The sequence below is a fragment of the Diplodia seriata genome (genome assembly GCF_021436955.1).
Source record: "Diplodia seriata strain FDS-637 chromosome Unknown scaffold_6, whole genome shotgun sequence".
Taxonomy (NCBI): domain Eukaryota; kingdom Fungi; phylum Ascomycota; class Dothideomycetes; order Botryosphaeriales; family Botryosphaeriaceae; genus Diplodia; species Diplodia seriata.
In genome coordinates this window covers 2392245-2407704 of record NW_027117313.1, presented here as the reverse complement: position 1 = coordinate 2407704, position 15460 = coordinate 2392245, and the positions used below count along the sequence as shown (strand labels likewise).

Here is a 15460-nt window from a genome sequence, read left to right as displayed (position 1 = left end):
GATTCTGCAAGGCCTATACGGGATGACTATAGAGACGGCGGGCTTGGTCAAAGCGTTCTAGCATTTAGGCGGGCAACATCTAGTTCGGATTGCCGTCCTCGATCACGCTCCATTGGTCGTAATTGACAGCCCTCGTGTAAGAGTCACGAACAGACCACGAGACAATACACCGCCAACACAGCTTGTGCGGAAGCACTTTCGAAAGGTCAAGCCTTTCATGCACGCTAAAATACTTCCCGCTTCCGCTCTTTGTCAGAAACGAATCATTGATAATGCCTGGCATCTTGCCTGACTGGAGCCATGACTTCAGGCAGCAAAGACAATAGGCGCCAAGAACCATCTCTACACCTGTTCTTCCGCCATCAATCGCTACTTCTTTCCTTTGCCATCGCACAAGCTGGTCATGAGCTGCGAGGCGGTGTGCAGAGAGGCCTCGTTGCACCCTGCATACTGCCCCACCATTGCAGTGTCTCTCATCCTGCCCAACAACTGGACTCTCAGGTTGCTCCTTTCCAGGGAGCGATATCGCAATCGCCAGAAATAGCGACACATGGCTTTTCCCCCCTACGGCGGCCAGCCACCGACCTCACAACTCGCACAATGTCCTAACCTCGAGCCGCATGTCTCACATCCGAGACCTCTAACCCTCACAGTACGTCGGCTCGGACTTTTCTTTGCACTCATCATACCTTCAGCCAAGCTACCGGCATTTTCATAGCGGAATGGGCCCCTGCTGGCAAGAGTGGTAGCGAACTGTGTACGACAGTCTCAGCTGCTCAGTGACAGAGCCGCTCGTCCGGAGCCGAGACTTACACACAACACTCGCATCTCGGATCTCCGAGCTATCTTCCGCGATGCGAGCGAGCGTTGCTGCCTTGCGAATTGCTGTAGCGGTGTGGGGGATCTACATGGTCCCGTCGTCGACGGCCACATGCTAAACCGTTAGGGCTGGGGAGCGTCCGCCAGTCGAGGGCAATGCCTTGTGCAAGGGGCTTGAAGGTGGAACAGAGTGATTTGAGCGGGCCGCCTATGCGGGTGGCGGAAAGACACCACTTGCTGTTTCGGGCATGTTTGATGGTGGTGAGTGAACGTACCCTCGCTGATGACGCGCCTCGCAGTCACGATAGGCAGCCACCAGTGTCCATGTCGAGGCTGGCGTGCATGCGAGCGTTGGACAAGGTAGGTCACCCAAGTATCGATCAGATCGAACTGACTACGCGTTCACCACCGTCTCGGCGCAGCTTTGATGACCCGCCTCCGCTCCAGCCTTCTCCGTAAAGCCCTCCATCTTGATCGCCTACAGCCTCGCCCCACGATCTCGCTCTCGCTCCCAGCTCGTACTGCCACGTCATACGCTGCTGGGGCAGTCGAAGGTTGCGCGTTGGGAAACCACTCCACAGCCCACAGCACAGCTATCCATGCAACACCGATCGCGATGCCGAGCCTATAGTGCCCATACCACCCACTGTAATTACTGCACCAGACACGGGTCACGACTGGGCAATGAGCAGCCCAAGGAAGTGTGGCTATCATCAAGAAGGTTCGTATGGCGGAAGGGCCGGCGTGCCTCCTCTATAACTACAGAAGATGCATGGGCTCGAACTTGATGAGAATAGGTTCATCCTCTGGTGTTCAAAGATGAAAGCTCTTCTTCTCCCTTTTCCACTCTCTCTTCTTTCACTTGACAATAGCGGATATCGAGTTCGGTTATCTCATGGTACGCAAAACTCATTGGCATGGTCTTCGGAAGCAATCTCTTTTGCTACTACCCACCACACACCCCCTACTCTACTACTGCAGCCGCTGCGGCAGCTCCGTCATGCTCATCAACGCCGTCTCGCTCGCATCCCTCGAAGCCTTCTGCCCGCGTTCGCGCCGCCACCGCTGTCGCCGCCCCTGCTCGATATCGTCCCCCTCATCAACATTCCGCCCGTCGCCGTCCAACCTCCCCGCCACGTAATCCCTCCGCCACCCCTCCCACCACGCCCTCTCGTTCAACAGCACGCCGTCGTAGTAATAACTCCGCCCGTCCCCGCTCGCCACGAGCACGTCCGTCATGCTCGCCAACACCCTCGCCACGCCCGCCATCTCGTCACCCTCAACCCCCTCCGCGCCGCCCTTCCTCGACGACCCGCCACCACTCGTCGCCGTCGCGCACTCGACGACGTGCAGCCCGGCCTTCCGGCTCAGCCGCCACACCAGCCACACGCACAGCCCACGCGCAACAGCAACAACAAGCAAGAACGCGACGACGGTGTAGAAGACAACCACCAAATTGCCGCCCCACTGCGCGCCGAACAGGAACGTCAGCACGATGAAGACGAGCCCGGCGAACAGGCCCGACAGCACGTGGTGCGCCGGGCTGCGGTCGCCGCCGCCATCACTGTCGCTCGTGGGGCGCAGGAGCACGGTGAGCGGCCGCAGCCGCGGGACGGGCGGCGTCGAGTGCCGCGTGCGGAAGGAGAGGGACCAAGTCGAGTAGAGCGGTCGTCCGCCGCCGCCGCCGCTGCCGCCGCTGTGCTTTTGTGTGTGCGTGCTGCTGGTGAAGACGAGGCGTTGGAGGGAGGAGAGGGAGAGGTAGTGGAGGAGGTGCTCGATGGGGCGCGAGAGGGCGGGGAGCGAGGTTTCGAGCGTGGTGGTGTTGTTGTTGTTGCTGCTGCCGGCGTCGTCGTGCGGGAGGCTGAGGTTGGCGGCGAGGGTGGATTGGGCGAGGGGGGAGAGGGGGTAGACTGTTTGAAGGGTTGTTTTGTTAGTTGCGGCAAGGATATGTATATATATGTGTGTGTACGTACATTTGAAGATTTGGTGACCACTTCTGGCAAAGCCGTACAGCTTTGCGAGGGAGCTGAGGGCGGTTCCGCAGATGAGCCAGATGGTGTAGTTTCTGTGGACAGCGGTTAGTAGAGGCTCGAGCGAGGCAAAGAACCGACGTACCGGCTGTTGCAGGAACCGAGCTGCATTGGGATGCCCGCAGCGCTGAACAGCAGGGTTCCGAGGAAGGTCACGAAGTAGCTGGCATCGTCAGTGCGAATTTACTTGACAGTGAGGGCTGGCTGATCTACCTGACTAGGACGGTGGACGAATCCATCAGCGGCGCGAAAGGCTCCCTTTCGGGCCAGTCATCCACCACCCGCGACTTGATCTTCCAGAACATGTTCTCGCACGCCTCTCCCTCGCGCGTGCAGTCGCGCGAGGGAACGGTCTCCATGTACCCATCCATGGCGTCTTCGGACCAGCTCAGGCTCGGCTCCGCATACCAAGCTTGAAGCGTTTTCATCTTCACCTTATACCGGGCTTGGTGAGGCATCGCGTTCATGCGGCGACCAAGCCGGGCCATGCTCTCTCTGCCGTAGCTGGTGAAGGATTTTGTCTCGAATCGCTGACGCCATCCAATGACTGATATCTGCGCGAGGATGAGCAACGTCGAAGCAGGTGGAGCGAAGTAGCACGTACAGACTTGACGGGCAGGCCCAGCGTGGACACCGCGGACGCCCCAGAAACAAAAACACCCGCGGCAGCCGCTTCCGAAAATTTGGGGACATACAGATTTCCCAGAGTGAGCAGCGACGGGAGGAGCGTCAGCAACGTACCCGCGGCGCTGGCGCCTGCCTTGTCCCATTCGCTCGCATTCTCCAGATACTCATTGACTGCGGCGCGGCAGGACCACGCCCCGTCGAAGCCCACCCCCATGTAAGAGGCGGCCACCAGATTGCGCAGCACGGCGGCTCGGTCCTTTGCGCTCTTCAGGCTTTCCGCAAGCATTCTTCTCAGTTCTGAAGTGACTTTGGCCGGGTCCTGCGGGGCTTCGGATGTCCCGTTCAATCCGAGGGTGCTGTTGACCGCAGACATGAAGTCGGATCCGTAAGTCGGCGACGAGGCGTTGCATGGGAAGGCTTGTTGAGCGTAGCTGTCCAGGTCCGTCTGCATTTCGTAAAGGTAGTGCGACGATCCGGCCCTGCTCTCGTCCTGGGTGGTCCAGTCCTCGTACCACGATGTCCAGTAGTTGAAGCTCCATGCTATGATCCGCCAGCCATTAAGCTGGTCCTGCAGGTACTCGTTGAGAGTTGTGTTGTAAAGTAAATGCGAAACAGGGAAGAAAGACTGCCGCCCGTCCGTTTCCAGCACCGGGTCCTTTACAGTGCTCTCTTTCGATGCATCCCTCGCATCTCTTTGCAGCGTTCCATCGCTCTTTTGGAAAGACGGTTGGCAGCTTGTTGCTGCTCCGTGGACGCAGATCACAAGGAGTATCACGAAGATAGGCAACAATACGGCATTCCGTTGCGCCATCGTTCCCTGAAATCAGCGATAGTAGGACACAAAGGTCATCACAAGGCCACAAACAGGCGTGCGGATGGGCTGAACAGAAGAGTCAATGTCGGACGGATCAATGATGGCCCAGACGGCGAGTCCGAGGAAGCCCAGCGTGCCCAGCATGCGCGGCGCGTCTGGGGTGCAGGTGAAGGATTTGCGCATTGCGTAATGGCTGTGCCGATCGGCCTCTTCACGGGCTGTTCTTGGAACAATGATCATGGCGGGAACTGATTGTGCCCAATCAAAGCTGTACGTTGCAGGGCGGCCTGTTGGTGTGGGGGCTGAAAATGCCCCCTATGTCCATGCATCTGTGGCGGCCCCTTCACATCCAACACCAATGAACACGGTGCCATAATGCAGACGCATGACTGCTTTTGCAGGCAAGACAATTCAAAAGGCAATTGAAGGGTCCCTTGCTACCAATATGCGTTTCTCTGAATAAGTATGCTATCTACACCAAGTCGCTACCCAACGGTCCAACCTTGTATATATGTGTATGTTAAATATAGACAGTATCATGATCATACCTGTATCCTGCTACGTTCCACGCGAACAAGTCCAGTGTTTCAGTTTCCCGATACCTACCTTCGAGCCCCGTTGCACGAATGCGCTGCCAGTTGCGCATTCAAATTCCTACTAACGATCCCACTATCCAGCAAGCCTAGGTATCACAGCGCCGTCAGCCACAGAGCACACTTCCAGAACGGGGGAAACCCAGAAAGAAAGAACGACGGCACAACATACCCTTATAACTCCACTGCAGCTGCTCCCCGGCGTTGCCGCCCTTCTGCACCTTCCAGCTCCACCACACCCACCCGCTCGTGCGCTCGTACTGCCACTGCTGCGCCGAGAAGTACTGGCTCCAGAAGTCCTTGTTGGCCGTCTCGGGCGTGAAGCCGGCGCCCGTCTGCGCCAGGCTCATCGCCCACTCGCCCACGACCTTCCTCTCGGCGCCCTGCAGGCCCGTCCGGCGGTCGTCGCGGCACGCGTACGCCACCACCTGCGCCGGCGTCATCCCCTTCACCGGCACCGTCTCGTAGTTGTGGTCGTCGAAGAGCAGGCCGGCCTTCTGCGCCGCCGTGAGGGCCTTGGTCGGGTCCGTCTTGCCCGACAGGTCGTGCCAGAGGTCGTCCATCATCATGACGGAGAGCGCGGAGCTGGCGGGGACGGCGAGGGCCGCCTCGGCGTTGCGGATGGCGTCGATGGCCGAGCCGTAGTAGTGCTCCATCGTCCAGCGGATGTCGGCGTCGGTGGGGTTGTTGAATTTGGGCTCGTTGAGGACGCCGAGGGCGCCGACGGTGCGGAAGTAGGCGGGTTGTTGGTGGATGGCCGTGGTGAGCCAGGAGAGGAATTTCTGTTGAGATGTGTTAGCCTTGATGCTCTGTTGTGAAAGGGGGGGAGACGTCTTACGTATGCACGGCCGGATTGGTAGTCGGATTGGTAGAAATAGGCCTTGTCCGAGTACTGTGCGGACGTGTTAGAGGCAAGTCTCTCCTACAATCTATCCTTGGATGAAGGAATCGTACGTTACCGGTAAATGGCTGATTGGCATTCTGCGTTCCAGGGGCGCCATGCATCTCTAGATACCAGTCAGTGAATGATGGAAGAAACCCTCTCTTCATCCAACTATACTCAGGATCACTGACCGATGATGACATACATCCCGTTCTTCGCAGCGTGCTCACACAAGCTCTGCAGATACGAGAACCCGCCCTTGGGGAAGTACTCCCCGCTCGTCACCAAATCCTCCCTCATCCACCAACCCACCGGTATCTACACCCAGCAGCAACACGTCAGCACGGCAACTCCACTCCGTCCCGATCCCACAAGAAAAGAACACCGCTACACCAACCCTAACGGATCAACGTCAAAGAACTCAAACACTCACCCTGACCGTATTCAATCCCGCCTTGACCATGTCATCCAAATCCGCGTTCGTGATCCATCTCGCCCAATGCCCCTGCCACACCTGGCTGGCCTTTGCCACGTCCCCGCCGTATGCCTGCTTGATGCACTGAAACTCGGCCTTTGTGGAGCCGCACCCCATGGCCGCCCACTCATCACGTGCCATCCACGGTTCGATGATGAACTGCGAGCCGAGGTTGACGCCGCGGATCTTGCTTGTCCCAGAGAAGGTGCTGAGGGTTACGTCCGGGGGTGGGGATCTGGGGGTCCAGGCGTGGGCGGTGAGGGGGAGGAGTAGGAGGACAAAGAGGGGGAGGGGAAAGATCGAGGAGGGGAACATGGTGGTCTGATGGTAGCAAAAGAAGTGGTGGGAAGAGGGCGAGTACGGGCACACGTTGGGTGCGGGGGGATGGTTGAGACTTTTGGAAGCGTATGTACAAAGAAGACGATGATGATATAGTAGCTAAATGACTCTCATTGTCTTGCTGCTAAACTTAAGTATGGTTGGAAGGTCTTGCAATCATGCCGTGAAGGAAACCATGTATGATGGGATGCCAGATGTCTTGATATGTCAGGCGGACTGGCCTGCTGCCAGCTCGTCAATGTTCCGAAGCCAGGCGAGCAGAGTTACATTTGCATATTTTCCTTTTCTCATGTCTGATGGCACGCATCTCAGAAGCTTTTCTACATCTGGTTCCGAGGTCTGGGTCGCGCGGACGAACGAGATGGAGTGCTTGAATATTGGCTGACGCCAATGACTACAGTGGGCAGACAGGTCGCCCAACTCAGGCGGCAGGATAGCTTGAAGGAGCAGGAGACCGGAGGTATAGGGACTTGCCGAGGCAGACGTGGCTTACGGATGACGTTGATCGGCGTATAGCGATATGCATGAGATCTGGTGCGCCTCGGGGCCTGAAGAAGCCAGACATATCTTCAGCATGGGTGACATCCGGGGGGAAACCTATCTGTAAGGTGAGATGGAAGGAACGCATCCCAGCGTGGGATGAGGCGCCAGGGCGCAGCGCCACGTTGCCTCGGCGTACGAGTCGATAATGTCTTGGTTCAGTCATCTCAGCGAGGGGCATGGTTGACGTGGTTGTTGACTCTGCACGAGTCGTCTCTACTCGCCTCGAAGGATCCCAAGATGTCCACGTTGAACCCTATTTGCTGGGGCGAGGAGTTGCCTAAAGGGGTTAAATTTCCGCGGGGGCTGCAGCGGGGTATGTTGGTTGACCATTGCGCACGAGGCCGGTGGGTGGTCCGGCTGATATGATCCCTCGTCCAGACTCGGCATCAAAAACTTGTGCCGACGGTTGGAAGTATCTAAACGCATGAGCTCTCGCTGCTATGAAGTTGGAGGACAAAGTCGACACTCTGCCGTGGCACATGTTACGGGACAGCCTCTTGGGAGCAAGGGAGATGTGAAGAAAGTTAAACCTTTCTGTCGCAGTTGCTCGTTGCTACTAAACTGCAGCTAAGCTCGAGGAGGCCAATGCCGTGTGACAAGGTTGTTCAAAGACAGGGAGACTGGAACCATCTGTCCCAAACCAGCTGCATTAGCGACAGGGCCCATGTAGAACTCTTGAGAAGCGTACGTGGCATGCGCAATTATGGATAGTACTGAGGCATGGCGTAAGCCGTCGACCAAACGGTATCCATGTGCCAAGTCATATGCGACTCCAGAATGAGACGCCTCCAGATAGGCGGCATGAAACATAAATCCCGGTCATTGAGATCACTCCGAGTGTGTGAAGGTGCTTATGTCTAATATGGGTTGAAACAGGGCGCAGAGCCGCTTTGCTTTTTTGTATATTGCATTTCAAGCCGAAGTGCTTTGGCGAAAGATACGCCGTGAAGCTCTTTGGCATTCAACGTCCACGCTGTAGTGTGATGAACCCATGACTGGTAGACAGCAAGCGCCTAACGCCAGGGTTTCAATGCCCACCTTCCCTGATTCTGGCGTGTCAATCGAGTGAAGAGATGGAGAAGAAATCGAATGTGGTGGGCCCTTGGAATAAAGCTGGATCAAATATAGACTGCCTCACGTTGGCGGACACGGTAAGGTCGAGAAGCCACATTGAAAGGCTGCTCATCGGCCGCAGATGCATAGTCTTACGCACGAGGATAGCTATTTGGTGATGGAGGCCGTGCAATGCGTTAGAAGGTGGCTTGGCGAAGAGGAGTCAGGCTCCGTCAGCAAGAGGTACGTCCGCATACAGCAGCTAAGAAATCGTCACGCGGTTAAGCGAGGGGGGTAAGAGGCAGGAACCTAAAAGACGCCATCGCTGTCAAGGCGAGCGATGCGCGGGCGGCCTCCTGGTCAGTCTTGGCCACGGCGATCAGAGGCGTTGTTGCCCAATGGCGGCCTGGATGACCTCAGATAGCAAATGAGGCGCCTCCAAAGAACCATGTGCCGGATCTGCTGACAGCAAGAGGGCTTCATCGTCATAGGCTGTTCCACAAGGTCGCCATCCCCCGCTTTTTTGTCTCAGCCATCAGCCGGCGCCCGACCCGACGGCAGCTCTACCCAAGGTAGGTGCCCGCGAACGGCCTGCGGGCCGCATTTTCGGGTTAGCTGCAGCTTTCCGTCGGGGAGCCTCTCCATATAGAAGATCAATGCCGTTATGTCGATTGTGTCATAAGCTGATTGAGTTAAGGTGGGAGCGAAAGAGAGGAATCCCAAGAACCCGTTTCGTGAGATGTGCACTCCAGAAAGTTGGAGGGACTGGACCAGAGGCTACACCATGGGGAGTACTACGCATAGCAATTCCAACGAAGTAGTGTTGCAAGTGTGGCTTTCAGGAAACTTGAGCGGATGTGAAGCTGCAAATTCTGTGCGCTTGCCGAGGAGAGACGAATCTACTCCTTAGAGGTCAGTAGAAAACAGGTTGATGCACAGCCGAAGCCGCGGCAACAACTGCGGGGCAACCCTGTCACATCCGAGCGCTTTCCCGAGCATGAACGTCCATCCGACATTCTCACCTTCGATTCGCTCATCATCATTCCGCCATCGCCATGACCAACAACCGTACGCAAAATGCGACCGCGACCGTATCCAGCAATCCAGACCTGGCACCGTGGAGCGAGCCAGCGTGGCACCATGCGTTAAGCTCGCCTTACTACAAAGATTCCCACCGCCGGCTCCGCGACCACATGCGGACGTACTACAACGAAAACATCTTACCCTGTTCCCTTGAATGGGAGGCAGCCGGCGGCGCGCCCCGTGAGACATGTCGCGAGTATGCTGCGACGGGGCTCGCCTTTGCCGATGTGCCCGCCGAATATCGGCCTTCTCACATTCCCGGTCCGGCGGGGATCCCGGTCAAGGATCTCGATACTTTCCATCTGTTGGTGATGACTGATGAATCCTCACGGGTCGAAGGCGGCGTGGGTGTGTCGCTAGCCGGCGCCTCTGTTATTGGCGTGCCGCCCGTGGTCAAATGGGGCACTGAGGAGCAGAAGAGGAAATGGTTACCGGGCCTGTTCGATTGGTCCACGTCGTTTTGCCTGGGTATCACCGAGCCATCAGGTGGTTCTGATGTTAGCAACATCCAGACGACCGCGAAGAAAACGCCGGATGGAAACTTCTATGTCGTAAATGGGTACAAGAAGTGGATTACCGGCACGCCATGGGCAACCCATATGACAACAGCAGTAAGGACTGGTGGGCCCGGAATGGGAGGCATCTCGGTGTTGGTGATCCCAACGAACTCTGCCGGCTTCTCTCATCGGAGAATCGAGAACAGCGGGCAAAAGGCTGGCGGTGCATCGTGGGTCGAGCTGGATGACGTGAAGGTTCCCGTTGGGAACCTCGTCGGCCGCGAAAACGACGGCTTCAAAATCATCATGACCAACTTCAACAAAGAGCGGTACATCATGGCAGTGGGGTGCAACCGGAAAGCCAGAACATGCTTGTCGCACTCGTTGGCCTACGCACACAAACGCTCAACGTTTGGCAAACCGCTGATCAGCCATCAAATCATCCGCCACAAGATCTCGGATATTGCCCAGGGAGTCGAGAGTCACTGGGCGTGGTTGGAGCAGCTGGCATACCACATCCAACATTCGGAGAAGAAGTTCGATGATCCAGAGATTGCCGGTAGAATAGCCTTGGCCAAGGTACAAGGCGGGAGACTCTTGGAATTGGCGAATAGGGAAGCCCAGCAAATCTTTGGCGGAGCTGGTTACCAAAAAGGCGGGGTCGGTGCAACAGTAGAGCAGATTAGTAGGGATCTGAGGATGATGGTCGTTGGTGAGATTTCATTGCAGACCGGCTTGAGACCGTTTGGACTGACAACATTCAACAGGAGGCGGCAGCGAAGAGATTCTGTCAGATTTGGCGTTCAGGCAAGAAACCGCCGTGTCTAGGAAAAAGGGATGGAAGCTGTGAATGGACGCCGCCGAATCCACGGCAGCGATTGGTAGGATTGCGAGCTTGGTGCAGATGCAGAATGTTCAATGTTTCGTGGAAATATTGGCATTGGTGCAAGACGAGGCCAGAAGTGGAAAGCCGGGGTGGTGATGGGCGTGAAGAAAGGAGCGGTCGCACGGAATGGCACGCTTGGATAATTGCTACGCGCCTGACTTGCTGACTTTCTTGCCGTCTTCGATGACCATGTACTCGTCGCCGACCATCATTTTCATCTGGGCCTCGTCCATGAAGTTGTCGTGGTCGGACGACAGAGCGTGCGACTCCCGGTCGTACATGAACTTGGCGAAGCTCAGGTAGTCCGGGAAGACAAAGGTGCAGATGGCGTCGTAGTCGAGCAGCTGCGCCTTCCCCTTCATGATGTCCTGGGTGACGGTGCGGTCATGCTTCAGGTGGAAGGTCTGGGGCGGGGAGGGATGAGTGGAGGGGCACTGCAACGGCGGGGCGACGTACCAGCGAGTAGGTGATGATGTTGTGCTTGAGCAGCACGTCGGCGGCCATTTGGGCGTGGTGCTGCGTGTAATGCTCGACAAAGGCCTGATCGGAGATGCCGTCCTTTTTCTTGACCATGACGGTGGCCTTGGTGACCTTGCGGAAGCCGGTCGTGCCCGGGTAGCCGGCCTCGAGCACCATGGTGGAGCGGGGAGCGAAGTGGTTGTGACGCGGCGGGGCGTTGGCCGGCGGGAGATTGTGCGCTGCGCTGGGGAACCGTAAACCGGGGGATCGCCGGATCGCCGGGTACGTTTAGTTGCATAGGGCAGGGCGCGGTTTCGTTGGCGCGGGCTGGCTGTGCCTCTGAGCCTCCAAACCCTCAAGCCGGCACCTTGATGGCCAGCATTCCTGCCCAGCGCTGAGCCAATTCCCGCTGCCAGACCCTTGATCCAGATTCCGGTGCCGCAGACTCTGCCTCGCTGCCCAGGCCGCGCTCCAATCGCCCGGCCGGCCCGCCCCCAGCCCGCGCTCCAGAGCACACGCCCACGACGCCAGCTCTCGCTGTGCACCCGCTCGCGGCGTCTGCGTATGTCATTCTCGCTGTGCCGCGCCCGACTGCACCGCCTGGAGCATGCGTATCACCTAGCACGCGGACTGAGCACCGTCCAACACGCCAGCATAGCCCCTCGCCGCTGTTCTGCCATCCCGCGCCGCTGTTCCTCCGCCCTTCAAACCTCACCATCGCCGCTAGGGCCTGACGTGCTCCAAACAAGTCACCGCGGCGACAATCCCCCCTTCATCCCGCCCGCCCGCCGCAACACCTCCCTCCTCACCCGCCGCCCCTACTCCACCGCAATGGCCGAGCCCGTCAACAGTCGCCAGGCGCTCCCTGAGCGCTTGACCGAGAACATGGAGCGCCCGGCTCTCGACGACCGCACCTATCGCGTCATCCGCCTGCCGAACAAGCTGGAGGCTCTGCTCATTCATGATCCGGACACCGACAAAGTCAGCGCTGCCATGGACGTCAACGTGGGCAGCTTCAGCGACGCCGACGACATGCCCGGCATGGCGCACGCCGTGGAACATCTTCTGTTCATGGGCACCAAGAAGGTCAGTAATACGTGCCTGAGACAGCAGCCGTAGGACAACCTGGAGTATGCTAACCCACTCGGCGCTTGCAGTACCCCAAGGAGAACGCGTACAACCAGTACCTGACCGCCCATTCCGGCCACTCAAACGCTTTCACTGCCTCCACATCGACCAACTACTACTTTGAAGTCGCCGCACAGTCCAAGACCCCGCCCACAAGCGAGAGCTCGTCGGCTGCAAGCAGCCGCGTAGACCTGTCGACTAGGGCCGGCTCGCCCTTGTACGGCGCATTGGATAGATTCGCTCAGTTTTTCGTCCAGCCGCTGTTCCTCGAAGAGACGTTGGACAGGGAGCTGAAGGCGGTGGATTCGGAGAACAAGAAGAACCTACAGAGCGATACGTGGAGGCTTCATCAACTAAACAAGACTCTTTCCAACCCCAAGCACCCCTTCTGCCATTTCTCCACCGGCAGCTACAAGACGCTCCATGACGAGCCGCTGGCGCGCGGCGTCAAGATCCGGGATGAGTTCATTAACTTTTACGAGAGAAACTATTCGGCGAATCGCATGAAGCTTGTAGTTCTGGGACGCGAGGGCCTGGATGATCTGGAGTCTTGGGTCTCGGAGATGTTTTCAGAAGTCAAGAACAAGGATCTTCCGCGCAACAGATGGGACGGTGTGCAGCCGTTCACTGACAACGAGCTTCTCACCCAAGTGTTTGCTAAGCCTGTGTTTGACATGCGCAACCTCGACCTCTATTTCCCCTACCGCGACGAGGAAGAGCTCTATGAGTCGCAGCCTGGTCGTTATCTCAGCCATTTGATTGGACACGAGGGGCCTGGTAGTATTCTGGCTTACATCAAAGCGAAGGGCTGGGCGAGCGGGCTGGGAGCTGGTCCGGTGCCTCTTTGCCCCGGCTCAGCCTTCTTCAGCATCTCCGTCCGCTTGACTGAGGATGGCCTCAAGAATTACAGGGAGGTCGTCAAAACTATATTCCAGTACATCGCGATGCTCAACGAGCACCAGCCTAAGGAATGGATTTTCGACGAGATGAAGCGCATGAGCGAAGTTGATTTCCGCTTTAGACAGAAGAGTCCGGCTAGCAGCACCGCCAGTTCTCTCAGCGGCATCATGCAGAAGCCATACCAGCGCGACCACCTTCTCAGCGGACCTGCGCTGATTCGTAAATTCAACCCGGAGGCTGTCAAGGCAGGCCTTGCCTGCTTGCGGCCTGACAACTTCCGCCTGACCATCGTCAGCCAAGAAGTTCCCGGCGAATGGGACCAGAGAGAAAAGTGGTACGGCACGGAATACAAATCTGAGAAGATTCCGCAGGACTTCCTTGCAGAGATCAATGAAGCGGCAAAGGGTGCCGCAAGCGCACGCCCAGCAGAGCTTCACCTTCCGCACAAGAACGAATTCATTCCAACGAGGCTGGAGGTCGAGAGGAAGGAAATTGACGAGCCTATGCTTGCGCCGAAGCTGATTCGCAACGACGGCAAGGTTCGTCTCTGGTACAAGAAGGATGACCGCTTCTGGGTGCCAAAGGCCAATGTTCACGTTACTCTCCGAACTCCGCTGGTCAGATCGACCCCTCAAGCGGCTGTTATGGCGCATCTCTACAAGGACTTGGTTGAAGATTCCCTGGTTGAGTACTCTTATGATGCCGAGCTTGCTGGTATCGCGTACCGTGTATCGCAAAGCTCTCTCGGACTTGACATTTCTGTCAGTGGCTACAACGACAAGATGCACATCCTGCTGGAGAAGGTTCTTACAACCATGCGAGACCTGGAAGTTCGCGATGACCGGTTCAACATCGTGAAGGAGAGACTTCTCCGAGGATTCCGTAACGCCGAGTATCAGCAACCTTACTACCAGGTTGGTACCTACACTCGATGGCTGGCGGCCGAGAAGGGCTACATCAACGAGGACTATCTTGGAGAGCTTCCGCATGTCACGGCCGAAGACATCCGCCATTTCTACCCTCAGGTCCTTAAACAGACCCACATCGAGGTTCTTGCACATGGCAACCTGTACAAGGAGGATGCGCTCAAGATGACGGACATGGTTGAAAGCACCCTTAAGGCGCGCCCACTCTCGCCCTCTCAGTGGCCCATCCGCCGCAACGTCATTTTCCCCGAAAGCTCCAACTACATCTATGAGCGGAGTTTGAAGGACCCCGCCAACGTCAACCACTGCATCGAGTACGCCTGCTCGGTCGGCAACAACCAGAACCGTGATCTGCGTGCGAAGTTGCTTCTCTGGGCCCAGCTCACCGACGAGCCTGCCTTCAACCAACTCCGCACCAAGGAACAGCTAGGCTACGTTGTTTTCAGTGGTACGACCCAGAGCGACACATGGATGGGCTACCGCATTCTCATCCAGAGCGAGCGGACGCCGGAGTACCTCGAAGGGCGTATTGACAATTTCCTGCTGGGTGCCGGCAAGATGTTGCAGGAGATGCCAGAGGACGAGTTCGAATCGCACAAGGAGGCGGTGAAGAACCGACGGAAAGAGAAGTTGAAGAACCTCACTCAGGAGACGAACAGACTTTGGACGCACGTATGCAGCGAGTGCTTCGACTTCGAGCTTGGTAAGCCACATTCGTGCCCTCTTGTTTCAGCCTGAACTAACGCGGACATACACAGTCGACCTAGATGTCGCTCACGTCACGCCGCTTACGAAGACCGACCTCATCTCCTTCTTCGACCACTACATCTCGCCGCACTCTCCGACGCGCGCCAAGGTGTCGGTTCACCTGCTCGCCCAGGGCTCGCCCGCGGCCATCGCCAGCGCCGCGCAGGAAACGACCAGCCCCGAGCAACAGACGTCGTCGCTCACGACACTCATCATCCAGTTCCTCAACTCGGAAGGCATCAGCTCGGATGCGACCGGCCTCGCCAAGCGCCTCCAGGGCGTCGACATCTCGGGCGGCGACGCGCAGGGCATCGCCAAGGCCATCTCGGCACACCTGGTCGAGGACCTGAAGGTCGAGCAGAAGAAGGCGGAGGAGATTGTGAAGAAGGGCCAGGAGATGCTGCTGAGCACGGTGTTGCCGGGCTTGGGCGTTAGCGTCACGACGACGGGCGGCGGTGAGGAGAAGGAGAAGAAGGGGGCCAAGGGCACCGAGCCGGTCAAGATTACGGATGTGCGCGATTTCAAGGCCAGCTTGCAGGTTTCTCGTGGACCGAGAGCGGTCAAGGAATTGAGCGAATTTGAGGACTTGGAGTCGAAGCTCTAGGAGGTTGGGAAGTCGGAACAAAAGGCGCATTTTGGCTAGACAAGAGACGTCACA

General features: G+C 57.5%; 4 protein-coding genes across 4 annotated transcripts; 2 read left to right on the top strand and 2 right to left on the bottom strand.

The window, feature by feature from the left end:
• Positions 1-1791: 1791 nt before the first annotated feature.
• SLS55_006608 (uncharacterized protein) lies at positions 1792-6556 on the bottom strand (the record flags this gene model as incomplete). The annotated part of the gene is made up of 11 exons (XM_066778037.1): positions 1792-2729; positions 2793-2884; positions 2935-3012; positions 3063-3403; positions 3454-4188; positions 4330-4445; positions 5056-5665; positions 5722-5775; positions 5838-5890; positions 5958-6084; positions 6200-6556. 11 exons carry the CDS (start codon positions 6554-6556, stop codon positions 1792-1794), a joined length of 3501 nt encoding a protein of 1166 aa, XP_066632132.1.
• Positions 6557-9369: 2813 nt separating this feature from the next.
• Positions 9370-10584, top strand: SLS55_006607 (uncharacterized protein; the record flags this gene model as incomplete). The annotated part of the gene is made up of 1 exon (XM_066778036.1): positions 9370-10584. One exon carries the CDS (start codon positions 9370-9372, stop codon positions 10582-10584), a length of 1215 nt encoding a protein of 404 aa, XP_066632131.1.
• Positions 10585-10788: 204 nt separating this feature from the next.
• Positions 10789-11278, bottom strand: SLS55_006606 (uncharacterized protein; the record flags this gene model as incomplete). Its single annotated transcript, XM_066778035.1, has 2 exons — positions 10789-11046; positions 11099-11278. 2 exons carry the CDS (start codon positions 11276-11278, stop codon positions 10789-10791), a joined length of 438 nt encoding a protein of 145 aa, XP_066632130.1.
• A 654-nt stretch (positions 11279-11932) lies between these two features.
• Positions 11933-15406, top strand: STE23 (metalloprotease; the record flags this gene model as incomplete). Its single annotated transcript, XM_066778034.1, has 3 exons — positions 11933-12187; positions 12259-14758; positions 14814-15406. The coding sequence occupies 3 exons, from the start codon at positions 11933-11935 to the stop codon at positions 15404-15406; spliced, it is 3348 nt and encodes a 1115-aa protein (XP_066632129.1).
• Between the last annotated feature and the right edge of the window lie 54 nt (positions 15407-15460).